We start from the raw sequence: 26,261 nt of genomic DNA on the forward strand, positions 1-26,261 counted from the left end.
ACGATTCGTTCAGGTTTTTTCCTCCCGAGAGCAAAGCTCAATTAACTCAAATTGTTTTGTCCATGTGTGATAGCCACGAAACCGTCCGACTTTTAACCCCCCCCCCCCCCCCCCCCCGACCCAGAGGTCACACTTCGGGGTCGTCGTCGTCGGGGTCCCGGCCGAGGTGGGACGGGAAGTCCAGGCCCTTTTCCCGGGCGTGGCGCGCCCAGCGCTCCTCGTCCCCGCGGTGCGTCAGGTACCTGACGCCCAGCCTCAGCTCGAACTCCCGGAGGTCGCACCACAGCTGGAAGTCCTGCAGCCGGGGAGAGGAGGGGTCAGATGGTTCCCGGGTAAAATTTTAAAAAAGGATATATATAATATATATCATTAATAAGGAATAAATAAAATGAATATATAATTAAAAATAAATAAATATTATATCATATTATAATATATAATACATTTTATATATAATATATATATATTATTATATAATATTATAATTATATTATATATATACACATATATATATTTATACATATATATACACATATATATATACACACATATATATACATATATACACATATATATATATACAGGACTGTCTCAGAAAATTTGAATATTGTGATAAAGTTCTTTATTTTCTGTAATGCAATTAAAAAAACAAAAATGTCATTCATTCTGGATTCATTACAAATCAACTGAAATATTGCAAGCCTTTTATTCTTTTAATATTGCTGATTATGGCTTACAGCTTAAGAAAACTAAAATCCTATCTCATAAAATTTGAATATTTATAACAGCAAAACAAAATCAAACATTTGAAAATGTGTTTCCAGGTGTTTCGAGTTAATTAGACGATTCAAGTGATTTGTTTAATACCCTACTAGTATACTTTTTCATGATATTCTAATATTTAGAGATAGGATATTTGAGTTTTCTTAAACTGTAAACCATAATCAGCAATATTAAAAGAATAAAAGGCTTGCAATATTTCAGTTGATTTGTAATGAATCCAGAATGCATGACATTTTTGTTTTTTTAATTGCATTACAGAAAATAAAGAACTTTATCACAATATTCTAATTTACTGAGACAGTCCTGTATATCATTCAGCTCCTCAACTGAACCAGTTCAGCATCCTGCTCCCACTGGACTACAAACCAGTGCAGTACCTCTCACCTGCAGCCAGGGGTGTCCCAGTGTTTTGCCCACGGTGAACCTCCGTCTGACCGACACCTGCAGCAGGTTGTTGATGAGACTCACAGCTGGAGAGGAAACGCACACAGGGAGGGTTTACTCAGGAATGTCCTTGAGCGTGTCCACTAGAGCCCCCTAGTGGACAACAGGAGAACATACGCGTGGAACAATAGGATTTAAACTACATCGTAAATAAGGAGTTAATTAAGTGGTTAAAAAAGATTCCTGGTGCACTCCAATGTCTCTATGAATTAAAAAAAATTGGAAAATCATACAGATAATTTCAACACTGATTTATGAATGAAACTCTCTAAACACTCACTGTTATAAAGTCCTCTACATACTAAGTAAGTTGGGTCATTACTTGATGTGCAGTGGTGCATCATCTAAAGCTCTGCTTGACGATGCGTTCAAGGACACTCAGAGAGTCAAAGCTAGAGGATGAAGACACATCTAATCTCGTGAAGACAGCGATGACCTCACGTCCGTGTCTTTTGAAGACGATAAAGAAACCCTTCACGTACCCTCCAGAGACACGGAGGCCCACGGTTGCCGCGGGAACATGAAGGCGGCGTTGGTGATCTGCTGCCGGACGTCCTCGTCCTCGTTGAAGGGGAACGTGCCGCTCAGGCTCACGTACATGATGACGCCCACGGACCACATGTCCAGGGAGCGGTTGTAGCCGCCGTTGCCGATGACCTCGGGCGCCAGGTAGGCCGGCGTGCCCACCACCGAGCGGCGGAAAGACTTCTCGCCGATGATGCGGGCGAAGCCGAAGTCGCACAGCTTGACCTGACAGAGTGAGTGTGTGTGGGGGGTTCAAGGTCATGAAACGTGTGTGAAAGGACGTTAAGAAGAAGAAGAAGAAGAGAGGGAGAAAGGAGGAGGAGGAACAAGAAGGGAGGGAAGAAGAAAAAGGAGGGAGAAGGAAGAAGAAAAAGAAGACTCGTGGAAAAAGAAGAAGAAAGAAGAGGAGGAGGAGGGAGGTGTTCAAGGTCATGAAACGTGTGTGAAAGGACATTTAGAAGAAGGAGCAGATAAGAAGATGGGGGAGAGAAGAAGGGAAGGAGAAAGAAGGAGGGAGGAAGGAGGAGGAGGAACAAGAAGGGAGGGAAGAAGAAAAAGAAGAAAAAGAAGAAGACTCATGGAAAAAAAAGAAGAAGAAAGGGGAGGAGGAGGAGAAGAAGAAGACTTGTGGAAAAAGAAGAAGAAGAAGAAAAAGAAGACTCGTGGAAAAAGAAGAAGAAGAAAGGGGAGGAGAAGAAGAAGACTCGTGGAAAAAGAAGAAGAAGAAAGAGGAGAAGAAGAAGAAGAGGAAAAGGAGGGAGAAAGAAGAAGAAGCAGAAGAAGAAGAAGAAGAAGAAAATGAGGGAGAAAGAAGAAGAAGAAGCAGAAGAAGAAGAAGAAGAAGCAGAAGAAGAAGCAGCAGAAGAAGAAGAAGAAGCAGAAGCAGAAAAAGCAGAAGCAGCAGAAGCAGAAGCAGAAGCAGCAGAAGCAGAAGCAGCAGAAGCAGCAGAAGCAGCAGCCCACCTGAGGAAGCGCCTGGTTGGAGGCCAGCAGCACGTTCTCCGGCTTGAGGTCGCAGTGGGCGACCTGCTTGAGGTGCAGGTAGCGCAGAGCCTCCAGGATCTGGAGAGGAACTCATTCAGATTGTGATGGATGCTGAGAGACTTTTGTTTGTCAGCTGGTGATTCGATTCAATTATTTTACATTACAATCATAAACCGTCATTGGGATTTGAGTTTTAAGATTAAGAAGGACACAGGAAGCTGTGGTGAAATAAGCATTTTAGGATATTTTCTCAAGACCTCCAGAGCATCTCCATGGCGACGGAGGGATCTCACCTGCGCGACCAGGAAGCGCGTGTTGCGTTCAGGGAGTCGGCCTCGCTCGCTGGACAGGATCATCTCCAGCATGTCCCCGTGGAGCATCTCCATGACGACAAAGACGTACTCCGGCGTCTCGAACATCCCCTCCGACAGAACCACGCCGAGGTGGGACAGATTCTGGACGCACACACACACATTTGTAAATTACATGAATGTACGCCGAGAGCGGAAGTTTAACCGGAGTCAAATTCTATGTATGTGAACACATAGATGGCCAATAAAGCTTATTCTGATATATAATATAAATGTAAATATATATTTAAATAAATGTACATATATATACAGGACTGTCTCAGAAAATTAGAATATTGTGATAAAGTTCTTTATTTTCTGTAATGCAATTAAAAAAACAAAAATGTCATGCATTCTGGATTCATTACAAATCAACTGAAATATTGCAAGCCTTTTATTCTTTTAATATTGCTGATTATGGCTTACAGCTTAAGAAAACTCTAAAATCTTATCTCATAAAATTTTTATATTTCCTCAGACCAAGTAAAAAAAAAGATTTATAACAGCTGAGTGTTTGTCAAGGCTCAGGAAACCCGTGCAGGTGTTTCGAGTTAATTAGACAATTCAAGTGATTTGTTTAATACCCTGCTAGTATACTTTTTCATGATATTCTAATATTTAGAGATAGGATATTTGAGTTTTCTTAAGCTGTAAGCCATAATCAGCAATATTAAAAGAATAAAAGGCTTGCAATATTTCAGTTGATTTGTAATGAATCCAGAATGCATGACATTTTTGTTTTTTTAATTGCATTGCAGAAAATAAAGAACTTCATCACAATATTCTAATTTTCTGAGACAGTCCTGTATATATAAATGTATAAATATATATATATATACATATTTATATAATATATATTATATTATACATATAATATACAAACATATTCATATAATATAAGGAAATAAATATATATATTTATATTATATATATACAGGACTGTCTCAGAAAATTAGAATATTGTGATAAAGTTCTTTATTTTCTGTAATGCAATTAAAAAAACAAAAATGTCATGCATTCTGGATTCATTACAAATCAACTGAAATATTGCAAGCCTTTATTCTTTATTGCTGATTATGGCTTACAGCTTAAGAAAACTCTAAAATCTTATCTCATAAAATTTTTATATTTCCTCAGACCAAGTAAAAAAAAAGATTTATAACAGCTGAGTGTTTGTCAAGGCTCAGGAAACCCGTGCAGGTGTTTCGAGTTAATTAGACAATTCAAGTGATTTGTTTAATACCCTGCTAGTATACTTTTTCATGATATTCTAATATTTAGAGATAGGATTTTAGAGTTTTCTTAAGCTGTAAGCCATAATCAGCAATATTAAAAGAATAAAAGGCTTGCAATATTTCAGTTGATTTGTAATGAATCCAGAATGCATGACATTTTTGTTTTTTTAATTGCATTACAGAAAATAAAGAACTTTATCACAATATTCTAATTTTCTGAGACAGTCCTGTATATAAATGTATATATAAAAATATATACATCTATATTATTTATTTAAATATTGATATTGTATATATTATACTATACATATAATGTATATAAATATTTATATATTATATATATATAAATGTATATATATACATTAAAATATATATATATACACATTTATATTATACACATTATATATATTATTATTATACATATAATATTTATAAATATTTATATAATATAAGTTTATATATATATATATATATATATTAGATGTTGCAGAAAATAATCTGGCAATAAATACGCGTATTAAATATGCATAAGAACCTGTAAAATGGCCACTTCGCTCCTGAGCTGCGTCTCTTGCCGGGTGGCGAAGCGCGTCTTGTCGATGACCTTGATGGCGACCAGCCGACCCGACTTCCTGTGAGTGCCTGAGGAGTGAGGTCACTCGCGTTACTTCTTTGAAATATGAAGAATGAAGATGATAAATAAATTATTGTTTCTATATAAAATGAGTCAAGGGAACGTTTTCTTCCCTTTAATTAAAACAAGATGAGGAAACTTGAAGCAAAGGGTTTTAAAATGTTCCATCTGAGCCTCGGCTGCAAACCTCCAACACGATGACATCATTATATGCCGAACATCTGAACTTGTAATAATTGTAATAATTAAAACACTTTGGTCACCTTTGTACACGACTCCGAACTGCCCCGAGCCGAGCACCTCGTCTGTGGAGATCTGATACACCGAGCCGATGTCCTGCACACAGACACACACACACACACACACACACACACACACACACACACACACACACACACACACACACACACACACACACACACACACACACACACACACACACACACACACACACACACACACACACACACACACTTCAACACACTGAGGGGTTCACTGGGGATTATAAATCAATAAGTGTGTTGATCCTCACCACGCCGTCACTGCACAGCGTCAGATTTTTATCTGGAATCGGAGCAGATTCATACAGAAATGAGGTAATTGTAATAAACAAATAATCAAATGTTGCGTAATACTTGAATACAAAGCCGGGCTCACCGCGGCTCTCCTCTCCGCTGCTCTGCACGGGCATCAGAGCCCGGCGGATGGCGCTCTCCCAGGCCGGCCCGCTCTCTCCGGCCGCCACGCAGTACACCAGCGAGGCCGTGACCACCTCCAAGGTGTGGCCGCCGTCGCCTGGCAACGGGGGCACGGCGAGGTGGGCGGGGCCTCGGGCCTGCAGCACCTCGGACAGAGCGATCTCCTGGGAAGAGAGCGAGAGAGAGCACAAATATAATGAGAATAAAAACACTAATGTTGCATTAACATATATGCATATATATATATATATGAATAAAATATATATATAAATTAATATATATATACAGTATAATATAAGTATGTGTACATATATTTATATAAATAAATATATATATATATAAAAAGATAATATATATAGATAATATTTATATAAATATAATATATTTATATATATATATATAAATAAGATATGTATATATAAATATTATATATACTGTATATATAAATATATATTAATATAATATATAAATATATATATATATCCTAAGAGTGTTTGCTGGTCCATTCTACCTTGTAGTACTTGGTGCTGCTCTCATTCTGGTACAGGGTGATGCTCTTCCAGTCCAAGATCCAGTAATGACGTTTCCTCTGGGAAGACAGACGACAGGAATAATTCATGATGCATGTTTGAGGGAAGTGAATGAACCGGTTAGTCCCAAAGGACGCATTACGTCAGACTTGACAAGTTCGGTCCACTTATGCCGACCTTTCTTGGCGCGGCGCCTGTGATCTCAATCGATTGGTCAAATCAAACATATTTAATAGCATTGAACTCTTTTAGTCTGGGCTCGCGCAAATAGTGGAGTTCAATGGCGTGAAAAAAAAGGACCAAAAAGGCAACTAATTACAGAGAGGATATATGTGGTGTGTGTGTGTGTGTGTGTCTCACCAGTGTGTCACAGTCGGTGTGATGCAGCAGCCATCCCTCTTTCAGGACTCCTCCCACTCTTTTCTTTGAGTGATGCACTGACTGGACGAGCCTCATCAGAGGGATGTAGCTGCTGAAACATGGACTGAGGGGGGGGGGGGGGGGGCAGGAGAGGCGGAGTCAGGGAGAAGAAACGGTTTTAAAAGTCACTTTTAAAAAGGTCACTTTAAAAAAAAATCGTGACCCTGATGTAGCGCCCGTGCCCTGCAGTGTCTCCTGGACGCTTCTAGGTGGCAGTAAAGCCACAACGGGAAGATTCAGTCAAGCTGTCTGGTGACGACACGATGACATCATCCGAATAAATCCGTGACCCTCTGACCTCATCGGCTCCCGCGGTTGCTCGTCTTCCTCGGCCTCGGTCGCCACGTCTCCGTCTCCGGACGCCTCGTCGTCGGAGATTTCGGTCGTCTGTGAATCGTTGTCCTCCGGGTCTGCTGGGCAGCTGTGACCCGCCGCTGTGCATTCTGGGAAAAACGACACATCAAGCGCCAAAGATATTAGGGCCGAGTTACGAGAACACAGGACGCCGCAGAGTGGTGCTCACCTTCCCCGTCGAGGCCCCTCCTCTCCCCTGGACAGTCCCTGGGGACCAGCAGCTCGCAGCGCCGGTGGCAGTTGAACCGGCAGTCTGAGAACAGAGACACAACAGGAAGGAGACGCACTCCAATACGCCGACCTCCACGACCTTTGACCTTGACGACCCGTTCCCACGCCTCACCTGAGCACTGCAGCCCTTGTCTGAAGAGCCCCCGGAGCAGCCGGTGGCAGCACTGGCACACGGTGGGTTTGGTGTAGCTGTGGATGTGGAAGGTGTGAGGGACCCGGACCCCGCTGGCGTCGCCGGGGCCGACCCCCAGCCACACGGGAGGCTCCGCCCACGACACGGGCCGGGAGGGCTTGGACATGCTGATCTGGAGAGGAGAGAACACGGTTCAAACAGAACAAGTTCGTTGGAGAGTTTCTGTCTCTTTTTGTCTCTTTGTAGCACTTCTGTCTCTTTTTGTCTCTTTGTAGCATTTCTATCTCTTTTTGTCTCTTTGGAGCATTTCTGTCTCTTTTTGTCTCTTTGTAGCATTTCTATCTCTTTTTGTCTCTTTGGAGCATTTCTGTCTCTTTTTGTCTCTTTGTAGCATTTCTATCTCTTTTTGTCTCTTTGGAGCATTTCTATCTCTTTTTGTGTCTTTGTAGCATTTCTATCTCTTTTTGTCTCTTTGTAGCGTTTCTACCTCTTTTTGTCTCTTTGTAGCGCTTCTACCTCTTTTTGTGTCTTTGTAGAATGTCTGTCTCTTTTTGTCTCTTTGTAGCATTTCTATCTCTTTTTGTCTCTTTGTAGCATTTCTATCTCTTTTTGTGTCTTTGTAGCATTTCTATCTCTTTTTGTCTCTTTGTAGCATTTCTACCTATTTTTGTCTCTTTTTGTGTCTTTGTAGCATTTCTATCTCTTTTTGTCTCTTTGTAGCATTTCTATATCTTTTTGTGTCTTTGTAGCATTTCTATCTCTTTTTGTCTCTTTGTAGCATTTCTACCTATTTTTGTCTCTTTGTAGCGCTTCTACCTCTTTTTGTCTCTTTGTAGCATTTCAATCTCTTTTTGTCTCTTTGTAGCATTTCAATCTCTTTTTGTCTCTTTGTAGCATTTCTACCTATTTTTGTCTCTTTGTAGCGCTTCTACCTATTTTTGTGTCTTTGTAGAATTTCTGTCTCTTTGTAGCATTTCTATCTCTTTTTGTCTCTGGAGCATTTCTATCTCTTTTAGTCTCTTTGTAGAATGTCTATCTCTTTTTGTCTCTTTGTAGCATTTCTATCTTTTTTTGTGTCTTTGTAGCATTTCTATCTCTTTTTGTCTCTTTGTAGCATTTCTACCTATTTTTGTCTCTTTTTGTGTCTTTGAAGCATTTCTATCTCTTTTTGTCTCTTTGTAGCATTTCTATATCTTTTTGTGTCTTTGTAGCATTTCTATCTCTTTTTGTCTCTTTGTAGCATTTTTACCTATTTTTGTCTCTTTTTGTGTCTTTCTAGCGCTTCTGTCTCTTTTGGTCTCTTTGTAGCATTTCTACCTATTTTTGTCTCTTTGTAGCGCTTCTCTCTCTTTTTGTCTCTTTGTAGCATCTCTATCTCTTTTTGTCTCTTTGTAGCATCTCTGTCTCTTTTTGTCTCTTTGCAGCGTCTCTATCTCTTCTGTTTTGTTTATCGTGTTTCTGAGACAACGGGGTTTCCGGTGACCCCGTGAGACGCACCTCTTCCAGGCTGCCTCCCGCCTGATTGGACAGCGAGTGCGTGCGGGGTCGTCGGGGGGGGAACAGCGACAGGCTGGTGCTGACCTGCCGCCGCGCCCGGCTGCAGTCGCTAGGCAACAGGAACGCACAACGCTTATGAAAGTCCAAACCGCAGCCTGGAGACGAGGAGGGAGGGACGGCCAATCAGACACGAGAGAGGACGGGGAATAACAACGACGTCATCGTGAAGACGGCCCCCTCACCGTCACATTTTAACCCCTGCCGTACGAGGCCCCACAACATTTCCCCGCAGTGGTGGCAGAACGTGGGAGTCCGGTACGACTGGACCACCAGCGCGTGGGGGCGGATCCTCACCTCCGTCACCGACGCTGATCCTGGGTCAGAATGTAAAAAAACAAAAACATTTTAAAAGACGAGATGACGTGAGTATTTTGCTTTGTATTTAGCTTTGCTTAACAAATCTGTGTTTGCATGTTTTGTTTCCTGCTCCATTTTTGCATCTTCCTTCATTCTCACCAGTTGCTTCCCACCGCGGCTCCAACACCTGTCAGCGGTGTGTGTTACTTCTACCTGTACCTGCCCTAATTAGAAATAAAGCTTTTCCTCTGGTCTTTTTTTGCAGTATTTTTGTATTCACGTGGTTTAAATAATAAATGACGTAACAGAGCGTGGCCCCTCTCAGGGGTCTGAGTGGTGTGCGATGGTAACAGAAACATACTGGAAACTAATATGTTATCAGAGGCCTTTGATTTCTGTGCCGTATTTTCTTTCCTCAGACAAGAAGAACACGAATGAATAACTGCGAAGCCGTAACACGTTTTTTTTCTTCTTTTTTCCCGGTCCGACCTGCGACGATGACCTCGATGAAGTCTCCGTCCTGCAGCTCGTCTTCGTCCGTCAGACGCTGCAGAAGCTGCTCGGAGGCGGACCGATGCCTGAACAGCAGAACCTTCTCCCCGACACCCACCACGCTGCAGTCTGGAGCCTGAACACACACACACACACACACACACACAGCTGAGGCCTTATCCAAGAAACCAGCTACATTTAAACCGTTTTCCAAGTGCTGTGGTGAATGAATCAGACCCTCCAGCTGGGATGAAACAGATACATAAATCTCCATAATATTTTAAGACAGAACAGAGCTGCACGCCACTTATTAGAGCGTTGAGAACAAAGAGATGGATGAAGGTACGAGCCGGAGGAAAAGCTCCAAAGCCATCATGACCCGAGGTATCAAACACGCCACCGGGCTGAGGAGCCGCTCAGGAGATGGAGAGCGTGAGCGGGTCGGATTTATTTCCATCATCGGAGGTTTTTACTGCATTTAATTCATAAAGTGTCGGATAAATGAGAGAAATATAAAGGAAAGCAAACGACAGTGAAATATGTTTATGTGACATTAATCTCCGGCTCCACTCCTCACATGATCAAAAGAACAAAGACAAATAATGTTCCCAGGTGAACTGAAGCATCCTGAGACGATTTCAGGCAATATTTTAAAAGAAAAGTATGATTTAAAAAATTGAAGGTGAAGGAGTTCTGCACGTCGACCTGCCGCCTGGAAACTACAGAGAAGATGAAAGGAGCGTCGACGTGAGCGAGGCAGAGTGTGTGTGTGTGTGTGTGTGTGTGTGTGTGAGAGAGGCACAGCGGGGGGGGGAGGAGCTGTGGTTGGAAAGTGTGGTGACCACAAAGTCTCTGAGGCAGTTTGAAGACGAGAGAACACCTGCATCTTCATCTCACCTCCGCTCCGGGGTCAACGCAGCGGCAACCTGCAGATGTTTTATTATGTTCTGATAAAGAAAGTTTAGTAACGAGGTCATCGTTAGTGACCGGAGGCGCCCTACACACTAACCGACACACACACACACACACACACACAAGATGAACTTTCAAAGTTCACTTCCTGTCTCCGATGAGACGCGTCAAGTGAACGCTCCGTTGAGTCGGTTACAGATCGCTCAAACACGGTTTTTTAAATTAATAATAATAATAATAATAATAATGCCGTTTTAGCACTTTTTTCTTCTTTTCTTAAGCTTTTCGAGGCAGCTTCAAAATCTCCGCTGCAGCGTCTCGGGGTCGAGCCTCTCGATGACGTCATCAGACTTCAGGCCTGCAGGTGTGAGAATCGAACCGCCGCCTTCTGACCACAACCTTCAACCGGGGGTTTTCCGGTCTAACCGGGAGTGACGGGGTTCCATTCGTTGTAACCTGCCACGTGGAAGGCGTTTACGATACAGAGAGAGAAAGTAACTCCGCCCATCCGGGGTCCCACGGTGAGAAACCAGTCATTTGGTATCACACCGCCATAAAAAGATGGGAGATGTTTTTTTTTTAATGGTTCACCTGATGCAGCAGAGGTTGAAATCCCTCGTCTAGTACGAGTCCCCCACGATGCCCACTAGCATCCTTCACTAGCACACTTGATGAACAGCCCCTTCAAGGCTCCTCAGCCTCTTTATTCACTGTGTATTACAATAATAATAATTTTATTTATATAGCACCTTTAAAAACAATGTTTACAAAGTGCTCCACAGAGAGTCAAAGCAAAACAAATGGAATAGCAAGAAACCAATATTACATTTAAAAATATATATTAAAATTGAAATAAAAAAAAATAAAAAATAAATAAATAAATTAAAAGAAATATATATAAAATATATATGTATTTTTTTGAAAAGATAAAAATTAAAATACTACTACGACAAAAAAATAAAAATAATAATAGAGTGCATTACCTTGCGCTCTATGACCTCTGCCGCCAGCCTCGTGGCATGGCGGTAGCTCCGGTTGCCGGCCGGGACTCGGACCACCTCCCTGAACAGGCCCAGCTGGAACTGGACCAGAACCGGCGCCGTGAACCCGGTGGGGCCGGAGGGAGTCACGGAGGACATGGAGGAACGTCCCGTGGCTACGCGGGTCGGTTCGTTACAGGAAGGAAGAAATATTTAGGAATACAGGTTTTACTTTGGAGAGTTTTTGATAAAAAATAGAAGAAAAAATAATCCTGGAGTCTCAAAACAAGAACATATCGGCTCTACTGCACATTTAATTATATTATATATATATATATCTTTTAAGATGTGAGGATGTAAACTTTTAACTTTTTTTGTGACGCAGGATTTTGGTTTTCATCATCATCGTCCAAGATGGTTGTCAATATGACTTTCTATCTCCAAAATATATATTAAAAAAAAAAACATAATAAATCAAATCTAAAAACAAATACTCAACGTAAGTATTCCTTACTTTCTAAAATGAAGTTTTTTTTCTTACTGGCCTCCCGTGGTGCTGCAGACTCAACGAGCGAGCCGCTTGGTCTGGCTTCCTGTACGTGGGGCTCGGCTGCGTATTGAGACAGGAAGTAGGGGGGGGGGGGAGAGAGAGAGAGAGAGAGAGAGAGAGAGAGAGAGAGAGAGAGAGGCTCGCCCCTGTGGAAGCTGTGAAGGTGCAGTGTACGCTTAACACACACACACACACACACGCACACACGCACGAGATGAAAACACGCAAGACAGTTTTAGTTTGAAAAGTGGAGTTTGTATTTATTGAACCTTTAATAAAATACACAATCAGGTTGACCCCTTCACAATAAGAGCCATTGAATCACCAGCCGTATAGGAGCTGGATTTAAGCCCCTCCCCCTCCACACACACACACACACACACACACACACACACACACACACACACACACACACACACACACACACACACACACACACACACACACACACACACACACACACACACACACACACACACACACACACACACACACACACACACACACACACACACACACAGCCTTCATCCCACAACATTTGAGTAACTCCATAAATATTTGGACAAAACATCTGATTTGTCTTTGAAGCTTTGGATCAGAATCAGTTTTAATCGATAAGCTGCTTTACGTCATAACGCTCATTTATTTATGGAGTTTGTGATTAATAGTCGGACATCAACTCAGCCGAGGATGACGAGTATCGGCCCGACAGCGTTCTGTGTGGAGGGACTACAAGTTTATAGATTTATATCTTTAGAACTACAGATGAGTGTTTCACTAACTTCTGCACACGCGTGACCGAAGGAGTCATGTGACACAGTTTACACACAGATACATAAACATGTCCTCACACTTCTCCTGCAGCAACGTCTTCCCTCAACACTTCTCGGGACTCCTTCCCTCACACACTTTACTCCTCCTTTCCTTCACACACATTTGACTCATTTCCTTCCTTCACACACTTTACACCTTCCTTTTCTTTCCTTCCTTCACTTAAACACACACTTTACTCCTTTCTTTCCCTTCCTTCTTTCGCACACACACACTTTACTCCTTTCCTTCCTACATTCACACACACACACACACACACACACACACTTTACTCCTTTCCTTTCCTTCCTTCACACACACTTTACTCCTTTCCTTTCCTTCACATACACACACACACTTTACTCCTTTTCTTCATTCACACACATTTTACTCCTCATTTCCTTCCTACATTCACACACACACACACTTTATTCCTTTCCTTTCCTTCCTTCACACACACACACACACACTTTACTCCTTTCCTTTCTTCACACACTTTACTCCTTTCCTTTCCTTCACACACACACACACACACACACTTTACTCCTTTTCTTCATTCACACACATTTTATTCCTCATTTCCTTCCTTCCTTCACATACACTTTACTCCTTTCCTTTCCTTCATCGTGACCAGACGCCCCCTCCCACATTCAGTGATCTCTAGATTAATGTGACCTCATCCAAACATGTGATTTTTACGCTGCAGGTTATTTGGGCGTCAACAAGACGTCGTCCAACAAACAAACAAACAAACCTGCGTCCTTTAAACCAAACTCAGGTTCTCAAGAACAACAAAATAAATAAAGCCAAAGATGAACAAAGAGATTTCGGAGGATCCGCCGAGCGTACATTCTGTGGACAGTTCTCTTGGTGCGGCTCATATTTTGGTGTGAGGGGGTTTTGCAAACAAAACAGAACAACAACAACAACAAAATAAATCGAGTGTACAAAATCGACATGAAATTTAACATTCAAATAATCTGTATTTGCGAAATGAAAGAAGCTCAGATTCTCAACTGGACGACGCGTACGCGTCAGATTTACACGACTCGATGCGTATCCAGACGGCGAAGGGACAGCTCCTTCACCAGAGGTCACTGAAGGTCAACGGGTTGTTGGTGCCTGGAGTTTCCTGATTAAATGATTGTAAACAAATTAGATTTAAATCTCCTTCACAGCGTTTTCCTGCATGACATTCAGACGTATGGCTGCAGGAGGAGGAGAGGAGCCTGAAGGTCATGATTATCAGGTTTAAGGTCAACTTCCTGTCACACCGCGTTGAGCTTGCTCTGAACGTGATTTGAGGTTCATTAAGTATCGTCACGCTCAAAGTGCATCACAACAGTTTAGACTCATTGGTCCAGTGATTGAGGTACGACGTGTTTCAATATCACCTTTTATCTTTCTTTCTTTCACTCCCTTCTCTTCCTTTCCCCCCCCCCTCCTTCAGATAAGTAGTATTTTCTCCAACCGAGACCTTCTTTAACCCAATAGTGTAAACAGAAAAGAAAGAAAAGTGCTCGATATACACAAAGAATGAAATATCGAATAATTAAAAACTGTATATATACACAAATAAAAACAAAGAAGGCAAAAAGTGAGGTTTAAATGGTTAGTGCTAATGTCCTCATGAAAATCCCCAAAAGATTGTATCCTCTTTAATGCCTCTGCTTTCCCCGTTAAAATCGTACCATTTATACCATCAAATGCATATAAATAATAAATATAATTATATATATGTATATTTAATAAAATAAAATAATATAATTATATATATAAATACAAACATTATATATATATATATATGTATTTTTATTTATATATAAATATAGTTATTATAATATATATATAAATAAATAAAAAAATATATATAAATAAAATTATTATATATATATATATAAATACAATTATTATATATGAAAAACATATATATATAAATAAAATTATATTTAAAAAAATTATATATATATGCATTTGATGGCCGCTCAGCATCAGCACTTCATGCTACTGTTGAAGCGTACGGGGTGCAAAGCGGCGGCGTGTCGGCACGCGGTGGGGATCGAACAGACGGACTCGTCCCGGTGAGGCCACGAGGCGTTCAGGCGCAGACATTCCCCGTTCTAGTAAGCGGCATGCTGATTAATGTGTATCTAAATATTCTCTTGTGTGACCGATGGCAGCGGTTTGTACAGCGCGTCTTACAGGATGACGGTTACCGTGACGATGCTTTTTAAATTCTTTTCTTCTTCTTCTTCTTCTCTTTTTCTCAGTGTTCTTTAAAAAAATGTGCTGCAGGCGCAAGTGTTTGATCTGGCTTTGAGCTTTAAGTGTGTTTGCTTGATCGAACCGAGGCTCCGGTCTCCTCGTCGGCCCCGCCTCCTGTCCTCGTCTAGCCAATCAGAGAGCTGCGTCTGGAAAGGTCCACGTTGCTGGCGCTCAGTCCCCTGCAGTCCGAGAGGCCGGAGGTCACGTCCTAAAAACAGACCGATGCAGGTTCAAGCCACTGGGGACAATATATTGAGGGAGATTTTACATATATAAAACTGGATTATTACAAACAATATTTTCTCATTAATTATTTAATCTTAAAACAGTAAAAAATATATATGTTTTGGAATTACAATCAAATAAGATCACGTGTTTACAACATTTGATACATACTGCACAGGCCTAATAATCATGTGCTGTAGAGTATTGAATACATCATAATAATAATAATAAATAATAATAATAACATTAATAATAATAATACCTGTGTGGTCTCCTCCGTGCTCTTGTTGAGGAAGTTCAGGGAGCTCGCTCTCTTCAGTCTGAGAAAAAACAAAAAAACAAACAATGAGCATAAATCATTAAAAACACAATTACACACATTTAAAGTGAAGTAAATTATCAAATCAACTAACATTTACGTTCCTGTCATAATTAATCCACACTTTTATATATTCACTCATGCAAACATAGCTCATAATATGATTGCGAAAGATTATTTTTCACTGTAACTTTAAGGCTAAAAAGTATGGAAGCCAAAATTAATTTCAAAATAAAATATTTAATAACCGATCCTTATTTATCAAGCAAGAATGCCAGAGATTCACAGACTAACGCTTCTCTGTGGGAGGAATTGTTTTGCGTATCAAAAATGTTCTCGAGGTCAACTCCCGGATCCTTTAGCCACGCCCACTTGCCTCCATTGGCTGACAGGCTGACCTTGAGATAACGACGTGTCGAACCACCGCTCGATTAAGGCCTCAAGGTTATTGGAAAATGTTACAAAATTATATTAAATGAATGGGAGAATTATTATTAATACAATACCCCCCCCCACACACACACACACACTGACCCCGGGTTGCGGGGCTCCTGGGGGCCGCTGCCCTGCAGCTTCTTCACCAGCATCTCGCTGCTCCTCCTCAGGGCGTCGCGGATCTTCCCGAAGGAGCCGCTGCGCCGCAGAGACCCGTTGCCGTCCTGAGGAGACGCCGCACATCACAACCGTCAGACGCCGAGGAGACTTCCTGTCGCAGGTCGGCCCCGCCTCCCCCTCCCTCTTCCTCTCTCCACGCCATTACTAATATGACTTAATCTGCCGTGGGCTCGACACGATGGACGCATTAAGACTTGAAGGCGTCTGATGGTGGTGCGTTCACTGACCCCGTTCCACTCGGCGGAGTCGTCGGCCTCGCTCTCCCTCCGCTGGCCCCCCGGACCGCCGTGTCCCTCCCTGCTGTGTCGCCTGTCTCCTCCTCCGCCTCCTCCGTCCTTCAGCAGCTCCACCACCTTACTCTGGTTGATGGCATCGATACCCTGAGAGGGAGGGAGGGAGGGAGAGAAGGAAGGAGGGACAGAGAGAAGGAGGGATTAAGGGAGAGAGAGAAGAAGGGAAGTAGAGAGGAAGGGAGGGAGATAAAGAGGGAGAGAAGGAGGAATGGAGAGAGGAAGGGAGAAGGAGGGAGAGAGAACACGAATAAAAACAAAGATAAATGACGTCCTCGCAGCTTTTCTTTTATCTTTACACACACACACACACACACAGACACACACACACACACAGACACACACACACACACACACACACACAGACACACACACACACACACACAGACAGACAGACACAGACACACACACACAGACACACACACCTGTTTCCGTGACTTGCTGGCGCATTCCTCCAGCGTCTCCGCCGCCTCCAGTTTGCCCTGACGGCGGTACAGAGCGCCCAGGCTCTTCAGGGTGGTGTTCACCGTGGGGCTGTCAACAAACAAACAAACAACAGACAAGCAAACAAACATGTTAGATGTTGTTTATTTACCTTTTAAAATGTGTGCAGCCAGATGTTAAAGTAAGAGACTTCTAACTAAAGTTAGTTCTGGATTGTTCGGGTAGATTTTAATCGTTAAAAATGACACAGAATTGAATATTTTATGGTATTTAACAATATTTACTCACACAGAAGAAGTTTATATTGTGTAGCTAGTAATGTTATAAAAAAATATATATATATATATGTATGTGTAACTCACCTGTCCCCTTTGCAGGCCTTGTACCAGCTCCCATACTCCACAAACAGGCCAGAGTCCCTCCGCTTACCCTGGAGAGAGAGAGAGGGGGATGAAGAGGAAAAGAGAGGGGGATGAAGAGGCAAAGAAAGGGGGATGAAGAGGAGACGAGGCGAAGAGCACGAGGAGCCATGTGTCAAAATCAGCACATTAAAAACATCCCATAATGTCCCCCTCTGTCCTCCATCACTCTCCTTTAGCCGTCCAGTTCGTTTCCATAACAACAGCAGCGACGCTAGAGGTCAACCTGAAGGACTCACCTTGCTCTCCTCCCTCTCCTCTGCGTGCATCCAGATCGGCTTGTTATCATCTGCAAGAGAAATAGAAAGATATATCACATCAAAGTGATTTGTAGACTTAGCCCACACACACACACACACACACACACACACACACACACACACACACACACACACACACACACACACACACACACACACACACACACACACACACACACACACACACACACACACACACACACACACACACACACACACTTCTCCTGCAGCAACGTCTTCCCTCAACACTTCTCGTGACTCCTTTCCTTTCTTCACACACTTTACTCCTCCTTTCCTTCCTTCACACACACTTTACTCCTTCCTTTTCCTTCCTTCCGTCACTTAAACACACACTTTACTCCTTTCCTTCCCACACACACACACACACACACACACCACTGTGGACGGAGCCAAACTCCTTCTCGTGGGCCCGGGTCAGGATCTCCTTGTACAGCGCCTCGGCGTCGGTGAACTTGGCCTGCTTCAGGTAGCAGGTGGCCTGAGGGGCAACCATGACATCACCGCTCGTTAAATATCAATTACCTTTCAAATAACTCGTATATGTGTGTATTTAGTGTTTCTTAAATCTGCCCCCACCAGGTTGTTTTTGGTCTTGGCCACGTTGGGGTCGTCGGCTCCCAGCTTGGACTCGTAGATCTCCAGGGCCCGCCGGTAGTAGTACTCCACCTCGTCGTACTTGCCCTGGTTCTGGCACAGCAGGGCCAGGTTGTTGAGCTGCTTGGCCACGTCGGGGTGATACTTCCCCAACACCTGGAGACACATCCGGAATCACGGGAGGTGAGGAGGCGTGTGTGGAGGTGAGGAGGTGTGGAGGTGAGGAGGTGTGGAGGTGTGTGTGGAGGTGAGGAGGTGAGGAGGTGTGGAGGTGTGTGTGGAGGTGGAGGTGTGTGTGGAGGTGTGTGTGGAGGTGTGTGTGTGGAGGTGTGGAGGTGTGTGTGTGGAGGTGTGGAGGTGTGTGTGGAGGTGTGTGTGGAGGTGTGTGTGGAGGTGTGTGTGGAGGTGTGTGTGGAGGTGTGTGTGGAGGTGTGTGTGGAGGTGTGTGTGGAGGTGTGTGTGGAGGTGTGTGTGGAGGTGTGTGTGGAGGTGTGCGTGGAGGTGTGTGTGTGGAGGTGTGGAGGTGTGTGTGGAGGTGTGTGTGGAGGTGTGTGTGGAGGTGTGGAGGTGTGTGTGGAGGTGTGTGTGGAGGTGTGTGTGGAGGTGTGTGTGGAGGTGTGGAGGTGTGTGTGGAGGTGTGTGTGGAGGCGTGGAGGTGTGGAGGTGTGGAGGTGTGTGTGGAGGTGTGTGTGGAGGTGTGTGTGGAGGTGTGTGTGGAGGTGTGTGTGGAGGTGTGTGTATTCATACCTTCTCTCTGATCTCCAGCGCCCTCTTGCAGAGAGGCTCCGCCTCCTTGTATTTGCCCCTCTTGCCGTAGAGCACCGCCAGGTTGTTGAGCGTGGCGGCGACGGCCGGATGGTCGCAGCCCAACGTCTTCTCTCTGATGGCCAGAGCGTCGTTCAGGAGGTGAGCCGCCTCCTTGTACTTGTTCTGGTCCCTGAGGAGAGAGAGGAGAGAGACACGTCGGGACATGTTCCAGAAGCCCCGCCCCTCCTCTCCTCTCCTCTCCTCCTCCCTCATCTCCTCTCCTCTCCTCTCCTCCCCTCATCTCCTCTCCTCTCCTCCTCTCATCTCCTCCTCCTCCTCTCCTCCTCCCCTCCTCCTCCTCCTCTCCTCTCCTCTCCCCTCCTCTCCACCCCTCATCTCCTCTCCTCTTTCCCCCTCCTCATCTCCTCCTCCTCTCCTCCCCCCTCCTCCTCTCCTCTCCTCCTCTCCTCCTCTCCTCCTCTCTCGCCTCCTCTCCTCCTCTCCTCTCCTCCTCTCTCGCCTCCTCTCCGCTCCTCCTCTCCGCCTCCTCTCTCGCCTCTCCTCTCCTCCTCTCCTCTCTCTTCTCCTCTCCTCTCCTCCCCTCCTCCTCTCCTCTCCTCCTCCTCTCCTCTCCCCCTCCTCCTCCCCCCCTCCTCCCCCTCCTCCTCCTCCTCCCTCTCCTCTCCCCTCCTCCTCCTCCTCCCTCCTCCACTCTCGCCTCCTCTCCTCTCTCCTCCTCTTCCTCCTCTCCTCTCTCCTCCTCCTCTCCTCCTCCTCCTCTCTCCTCCTCCTCCTCCTCCTCCTCCCTCCTCCTCCTCTCTCCTCCTCCTCCTCCTCACCTCCTCCTCCTCTCTCCTCCCTCCTCTCTCCTCCTCTCTCCTCCCTCCTCTCCTCCTCTCCTCCCTCTCTCTCTCCCTCCCGGCCTCTCCTCTCTCTCTTCTCTCCCCTCCACCCCCTCTTCTCCTCTCCTTCTCCTCTCCTCCTCTCCTCCTTCTCCTCTCCTCTCCCCTCCTCCTCTCTCCTCCTCCTTTCCTCCCCTCCCAACCTGTACACCAGGGCCAGGATGTTGAGCATGGTGGCCACGTCGGGGTGGTCGTGCCCGGAGGTTTTCTCCAGGTCCTCCAGCGCCTGCTTGCAGAGCGGCACCGCCACCTCGTAGCGGCCCTGCGAGGCGTACTGGATCACCAGGTTGTGGAGGGTCCGGAGGCGGGCCGGGATCTCGTAGCCCCCCTGCTGGGCCGCCGCCTCGCCGCTGGGCTGCGCTGCGGGACGCAGAGGACGAGTCTCCGTGAGGAGTTGTCCAAGGCAAGACGATAGTGTGTGTGTGTGTGTGTGTGTGTGTGTGTGTGTGTGTGTGTGTGTGTGAGGTCCCACCTGGGCCCTGGTCGTCGTCGTTGGGGAACAAGTCATCCAGACTGTCCTTCGAGGTGTCCCCTCCCCCGCCCTTCTCCTCCGAGGGCGAGGCGGCGACGTCGTCGTCGAACTTCTTGATCTGGTTCATGAACTCCAGGTGCTTCTTCTCCTCCTCCAGCTGCGCCACGCTCTGCTCGCTGCGCTGCAGCTTGTGCTGCGTGCCGGCCAGCTCGTCCCGCAGCCACTGGTTCTCCTGGCACAGGCGGCGCACCTGGGCGCGCAGCTTCTGCTTCTCCGACTCCACGGCGCTCAGGTGGCCCGACAGGGCGATGATCACCTGGGGGGGAGAAGGGAGGGGGTTCATACACATGTTGATGGGTTTCCAGGGCGTTTTACCAAATGTCCAAACACCATTTTATGAAATCTCTGTACACATGACAAACTGAGAAAAGTTTGTATTTAAACTATGAGAATACCAAAAGCATACAGCATATAACCTTAAATGACACAAATAAAAGAGACAATATTTTTATTAAAATGTATATATATATATATATTTTGAGCGTCTTACTTTTAAAGACATATGAATTATTTCAAACTCGGCGTGAACATTTCCAGGACTTTTCTAAAAACGTTTGAGATAAAGAAAATTAAGGACTTTTAATAATTTAATATTTAAATAATATTATTTGTAATAATGTAATAATAATTAAATAATAATTAATTAATAATAAATTACTATTATTTTTAATAATGTAATAATAATTAATGAATAATAAATGAATATTATTTTTAATAATTTAAATTGAAATCTAATAATATTTTTTTCTTTAAGGACCTGGAAGTAACCATTTAAAAATCCCATGACTTCTCCAGGTATTCCGTGTATGAACCTTGTCCTTAAGAATCCCTCAGGCGCCCTCACCTGCGCCTCCCCCAGGCCCAGCTCGATGGCCTCCATGCTCTTGCGCAGCAGGCCCGACTTCTCCTGGGCGGCGGGCGGCTGGCTGCAGTCCAGCAGCGAGTTGAGGAGCTGGGCGTGCTCGCCGCGCAGCGTCTCCAGGCCCTGCACCACGGCCTTCGTGTTGAGCACGATCTGATCCTGACTCAGCCGCTCCATGGCTTCTTCACGCGGATACACCAAAGCGGACATTGCCTGGTTTCATACGCTCTGCGGGGGAGAAAGAAAGAGAACCAAATTAATCAGCGGGGAATGGGATTTATTTATTTTGTTGCTTCGTGTGCATTTCTCCCCCACACACACGTCGTCCTTGACATTCTCACAATAGAAACGAGAGCCGCTCGGTGCAACGCCGTCCTTTTATCCGTCGGTCGCCGAGGTCACCGAGGTCACGCGGACGGGACGCCGAGAGAGGAGCGCCGAGATAAGAAAGAAAGTTGCCGCGGTTAAAAGACGTTTCCAGAAGGTCTCCCTTCTCTTTTCAAAGAAGTCAAACGGCAACAATAATAGTTAGGGCCGAGGTTTCAGGGATGAAAAAGCATTCTGATGAAAGTGTTATGACATTTACTCTTAATGTGCATGCTAATAAACCGCTGACTGGCTCAAGACGCAACATGAACACACCGACTCCCTTAGATGCTGATGAGTGCTGCAGCTGAGGATTTTTTTCTTATTCTTAAGTAATTTAGTCCAATATAAATTCCCAGAGATCAAAGAGACTTCCGGCTCCTGTTGGTCAGACACAAATATATTTTAATTCACAATCACAACAAAAACGAAACGGAGGAAAGCAGCCGACCCGGTGACGTCTGGGAAGATTTTTTGTTGTTATTTTTTCGTTCGATAAATTTACTTTTAAAGGATTATTCAGAAATCTGGTCGATTCATTATTTCTGCTGACTTTTCAGAGCCCGACACAGGAGAGGAAGCTCCCCGCTGCCTCCTCCTTCAGCCAGAGCTCTCAGGTAAATACACACACACACAGTCAAAGACAGATAACTGAATCAGTAAACAGTCACTTCCTGAGCATTGACCGGATGGAAATGAAACCTTTGCAGCAGGAGGAGGAGGAGGAGGAGGAGGATGAGGCTATTGTGCAACATTGTGACTTTCCCTCTTTTCCAGCTTTGATGGTGGAGGCGCACCTGTTCCATTCTCCTCTCCTGCTCCCTCCTCCCTCCCTCCCTACTCCCCTATCCTCCTTTCTCCTTCCTCCCCTCCCATCCTTCTCAAACACAGACTGCAATGCACCATTTGTTCAAACATCCTCTTGAAATGCAGCTGATGGAGAGAGGGGGAATCTGAGAAACCTCCAAAATAAGAGCATAATAATATGAACACGCTCACGGTATCCGGGTGGGTTTATTAACGGGCCTCTTTTTAAGCGTCGATCAAGGTGACCGACAAAATGGAGAACACCGATCAACAACAAATAAATAAATAAATAAAAGGGTTTGACAGACGAGTGCTGCAATGATCCGTCAACCAGCCAGTGACACGTCCGGAGCCGCCATGTAAACCCGTTTGTAAACAGTGCGCAGGCCCGAGAGACGTTACACAACACACAGCGACGCACACTGCGCGAGGACGGCCTCCACCTGCGCCCCCACCGCATATATAAGAGCAGAGACATTTTTTTTTTTTTTAAAGGTGCCGTTTTCATAAGTAGAAACCCGAGCGGTGTTTACGGACCTCGCCGAGGGTGCATCATTAAAGTTTCATCCGACAGTTTCCGATAATATCCGTTTGTTAACTTCCTATCCTCGTTCCGATATTATCTCGCTTATATTTTACCTTCATCGAAGACAAGTGCGATGCTTTCTGTCCCTCGAACAAAAGCGGCAGGACAATGTTGTGATGCTCCAGGCGGACCAGCGTTAAGACGACTGACGTAGAGGCAAAAACAAACTGCTTCCGGATGGATGATTTCCAGAATAAAATATATCTTTTTGGTCCTGCAAAGTGAGACTACGTCGGGGGACAAACATGATAATGCAGGTTGTCAGTGACGAGGAAATTACACTGAACGAAAAGAATAATTCATAAATAAATAAATATGAGAAAAGCTACTTAACAGTACGCGAGCGCGAAGCCATTAGCCGAATTCTACTTTATTTTGAAGGCAGCTACTAACGTTGGGTTTCCGGTTCGTTTCACTCTCCTCGAGTTATTCGTCCACTCTCACTAAAATAGCTCATCTCCCACACCATTCATTTAGTTTAATACGATTACACACACGGGCTGCAAGCTACACTTGGCGAGCTCCCAACGGTCACTTCCTCCTGCTTCGCTATAATTTACCCAGACGTTCAAATGAGGTCAGCAACACAAAAATACGCTTAAATTAAATGTCGTAAACCTCTCGTATATTTCTTTATTTTTCAGTCATACTTTGTTTGTAATGGGACTATGGAGACGACAAATGTCTGTTCTCCTAGAATCCAACAACCAAAGACGAGGCGAAATATTAAGGTGGGTAACTTTGGTCGTTTCCCAAGCGGGGCGGGAAATCTTTGCGCATGCGTATAACCTAGGGCGCTGCTCCCAGCTAACCTCTGATCCGAGACTCAATGGTAAACATGGTCATATCTCTAGTTTTAAATGTAGTTTTAAAATAAATAGCTGGATCATTTGCATCGCAAATAATATAATCACTCAACAGGTATTTTAAAACTAAATTACTAATTTTTTCTTTTCTTTACAAACCAGGATGTAAGTTGAAGTGTAGCTTCTTGCTGTGCTCACACTCTTTGTGTCCTGCAGCCAGTAGAGGCCAAAGAGGGCAGCAGGCTGGTGAGGCCCACTGTGTACCACCTGCTGAACAGGCATCATGTGCACTATTTACACCTTCTGAAATGCAATGTTGCCCTATCATGCTGGTTAAATTAATTCTCAATTAAAAAGCACTTTTCTAATCATCTAAGTTCTCCAAAAGTAGTTTTAGTTTCACTGTTTGGTGAACTTGAGGTCAAATCAATGTATATTTTGTCCCACATAAGCTCTGTAGGATGTCTGTGATGTTTTACTCATCTTTACTTTGGAAACACTCATCGTTAAATCAATATTTTACACTTCAATCCCACCACAATTTGTAGTAAATATAAAGAAGATATATATATTAAACTACAAACACATGGCCACACAACACATATGGTTATTTATTGACAAAAAACAAGAGACCGAGATACAAATCAGGGACATTTTTATTTTAAAAAACCAAATGAAACAATGAACACTTCCACTTCTCATCCCACATCTGTTCAATTGACAAACGAATAATGAAAAAGCAGAACTACAAAACATGTCAAATTAAAGAAGAGAAAAACTAGAATACAATATGACACGTACTATCTGATATGTACACGCATTATAGTTTGTTTACAGTTATTGTTATAGGCGAAAGGCAAACAAGCTGACGAAACAATGGCATGTGCAAAATACTCTCCACAGAGTCCACAAGCTCAGGGCGACGCCCCCGTTCCCACGACGACAGAAGCCGTTAGTGAGCGAGAACAAATAGCATCTCAAGCTCAGCCTGTGGAGGCCCGGTGAAGAAGACTCTCGCCATCAGAGGAAGGTGGAGAGAAAAGACGCTGCCGATCCCTGACAGATTATTGGTGGACCGGACGGCTCCTTGATCCCTAACCGCGACGAGGACAGAGGAACCACCGACACACCGCCACGAGCACGACACGGGAACGACTTCGACACGCACACACACGACAACCAGCGGCGTTTTAAAAAGAGAGACTTGAGGAAAACGTGTGAACCGGAAGAGTGGCGGGAAAAGACGGCCGACAGGAGATGGAGTTCCTCCAAACATCGAAAAAAAAGGATCACGCGGTCGGTTTTACCCCTCGACCCTCAAACCGATTATTAAATCACTTTTCCTCTGCGTGTTAACTTTTGGCAGTGATTTACTTTTGAATATATCCAGGTTTAGGTCCCATCGGTGAGCAGGGAGCCAGCTGACCTTTGACCTCTCAAGCCAAACGAGGACTCTTCTTCACCATGGGACGGAGCACATCACAGCAATAATTCGACTAACACTACCATAAGGCAAGAAGCAGGTGTTTTATTTATTTAGTGGAGGTTAACAACAGATACACGATTTTAAAAGCCCATTTTATTCCATTTATACATTTTGGACAGATTCTTTTGACCTTTTTTTTTTTTATGCATTTCATTCAAATTTTAAAACACGGTGCCCTTTTAAAATAAAGGATTTAAATTTAAAAAAAGCTTTCCGAGTTGTCACGAATGACTTCATTAAAAGGTTAAAACACATCACAGGAGCTATTACATAAAGTATATTAGCATAAAGTATATACATTTATCTTTTAGGAGTCTTCCTCACGACCCGTTTGACCTTGTAATTTCATTTAAGAAGACAAAACCTCTTTAAATTTAAACTTAAAGCTGCATTATTTGTTTTCTTCCGGCCACTAGGTGGCAGCAGAAACAAAACGTTGACGGTCATTTTATTATCGGTTTACAATTTTGGAAAACTATCATTTTGTTTCCGACCACCTAATTAAAGTCAAATATTCATATTCTGTATACTAGCCAGAGGAATAACCCGAGTCACGCATCCTAGCAGCTCAATCCTAAACTTGAATGCTTTCCTAAAACATTAGTGAAGTCATAAGTGGACAAGTCTGAATCCGTTCCCGTATTTTAGATTGTAAAGTTCCTCCTGGTCGGTTTCAGGTCACATGACACCAACACGATGATGTCATTCACATCTAAATTCGATTCCATTCAAATATTTTGTGAGTACGTCTCGTCCGGAGAGCAGACCGGTGTGACACCGTCAGCGTAACAGGTGA

General features: G+C 44.1%; 2 protein-coding genes across 4 annotated transcripts; both read right to left on the bottom strand.

Moving 5' to 3' along the window:
* Positions 1–107: 107 nt before the first annotated feature.
* Positions 108–11,718, bottom strand: LOC130212115 (serine/threonine-protein kinase D3-like). Its single transcript, XM_056443254.1, has 18 exons — positions 11,563–11,718; positions 9,665–9,803; positions 9,061–9,192; positions 8,819–8,973; positions 7,301–7,493; positions 7,127–7,210; positions 6,902–7,046; positions 6,544–6,667; positions 6,165–6,242; positions 5,613–5,817; positions 5,488–5,519; positions 5,219–5,291; positions 4,857–4,963; positions 3,030–3,191; positions 2,716–2,814; positions 1,710–1,977; positions 1,168–1,253; positions 108–295 (listed from the first exon to the last, which is right to left on the bottom strand). Exons 1-18 carry the CDS (start codon positions 11,716–11,718, stop codon positions 128–130), a joined length of 2,406 nt encoding a protein of 801 aa, XP_056299229.1. The 3' UTR covers positions 108–127.
* A 3,176-nt stretch (positions 11,719–14,894) lies between these two features.
* On the bottom strand, positions 14,895–23,296 carry klc2 (kinesin light chain 2). Of its 3 annotated transcripts, none has more exons than XM_056443255.1 (14): positions 23,227–23,296; positions 21,397–21,642; positions 20,493–20,808; positions 20,164–20,380; positions 19,119–19,308; positions 18,354–18,527; positions 18,153–18,255; positions 17,736–17,785; positions 17,440–17,507; positions 17,059–17,167; positions 16,571–16,723; positions 16,263–16,387; positions 15,672–15,729; positions 14,895–15,392 (listed from the first exon to the last, which is right to left on the bottom strand). In XM_056443255.1, the coding sequence occupies exons 2-14, from the start codon at positions 21,622–21,624 to the stop codon at positions 15,309–15,311; spliced, it is 1,875 nt and encodes a 624-aa protein (XP_056299230.1). In that variant the 5' UTR covers positions 21,625–21,642; positions 23,227–23,296; the 3' UTR covers positions 14,895–15,308. The 3 variants fall into 3 exon arrangements, with proteins under 3 accessions (XP_056299230.1, XP_056299231.1, XP_056299232.1); XM_056443256.1 differs by lacking the exon at positions 23,227–23,296 and adding an exon at positions 21,756–22,476; XM_056443257.1 differs by having other exon boundaries at positions 15,345–15,422.
* Positions 23,297–26,261: the final 2,965 nt, after the last annotated feature.

Source organism: Pseudoliparis swirei, chromosome 21 (genome assembly GCF_029220125.1).
Source record: "Pseudoliparis swirei isolate HS2019 ecotype Mariana Trench chromosome 21, NWPU_hadal_v1, whole genome shotgun sequence".
NCBI lineage: Eukaryota > Metazoa > Chordata > Actinopteri > Perciformes > Liparidae > Pseudoliparis > Pseudoliparis swirei.

Bases quoted from the DNA above. Each gene is read 5' to 3' on its own strand.
- LOC130212115 (XM_056443254.1), bottom strand. From the start codon at position 11,718: ATGTCCTCCGTGACTCCCTCCGGCCCCACCGGGTTCACGGCGCCGGTT. The intron at 7,047-7,126 runs GTGAGCACCACT...CGTTTTTCCCAG, and splicing joins GAGGGGCCTCGACGGGGAAG to AATGCACAGCGGCGGGTCAC. The intron at 6,668-6,901 runs GTCAGAGGGTCA...CCCCCCCCTCAG, and splicing joins CAACCGCGGGAGCCGATGAG to TCCATGTTTCAGCAGCTACA.
- klc2 (XM_056443255.1), bottom strand. From the start codon at position 21,624: ATGTCCGCTTTGGTGTATCCGCGTGAAGAAGCCATGGAGCGGCTGAGT. The intron at 19,309-20,163 runs GTTGGGAGGGGA...CTCTCTCCTCAG, and splicing joins ATCCTGGCCCTGGTGTACAG to GGACCAGAACAAGTACAAGG. The intron at 18,528-19,118 runs GTATGAATACAC...ATGTGTCTCCAG, and splicing joins CGCTGGAGATCAGAGAGAAG to GTGTTGGGGAAGTATCACCC.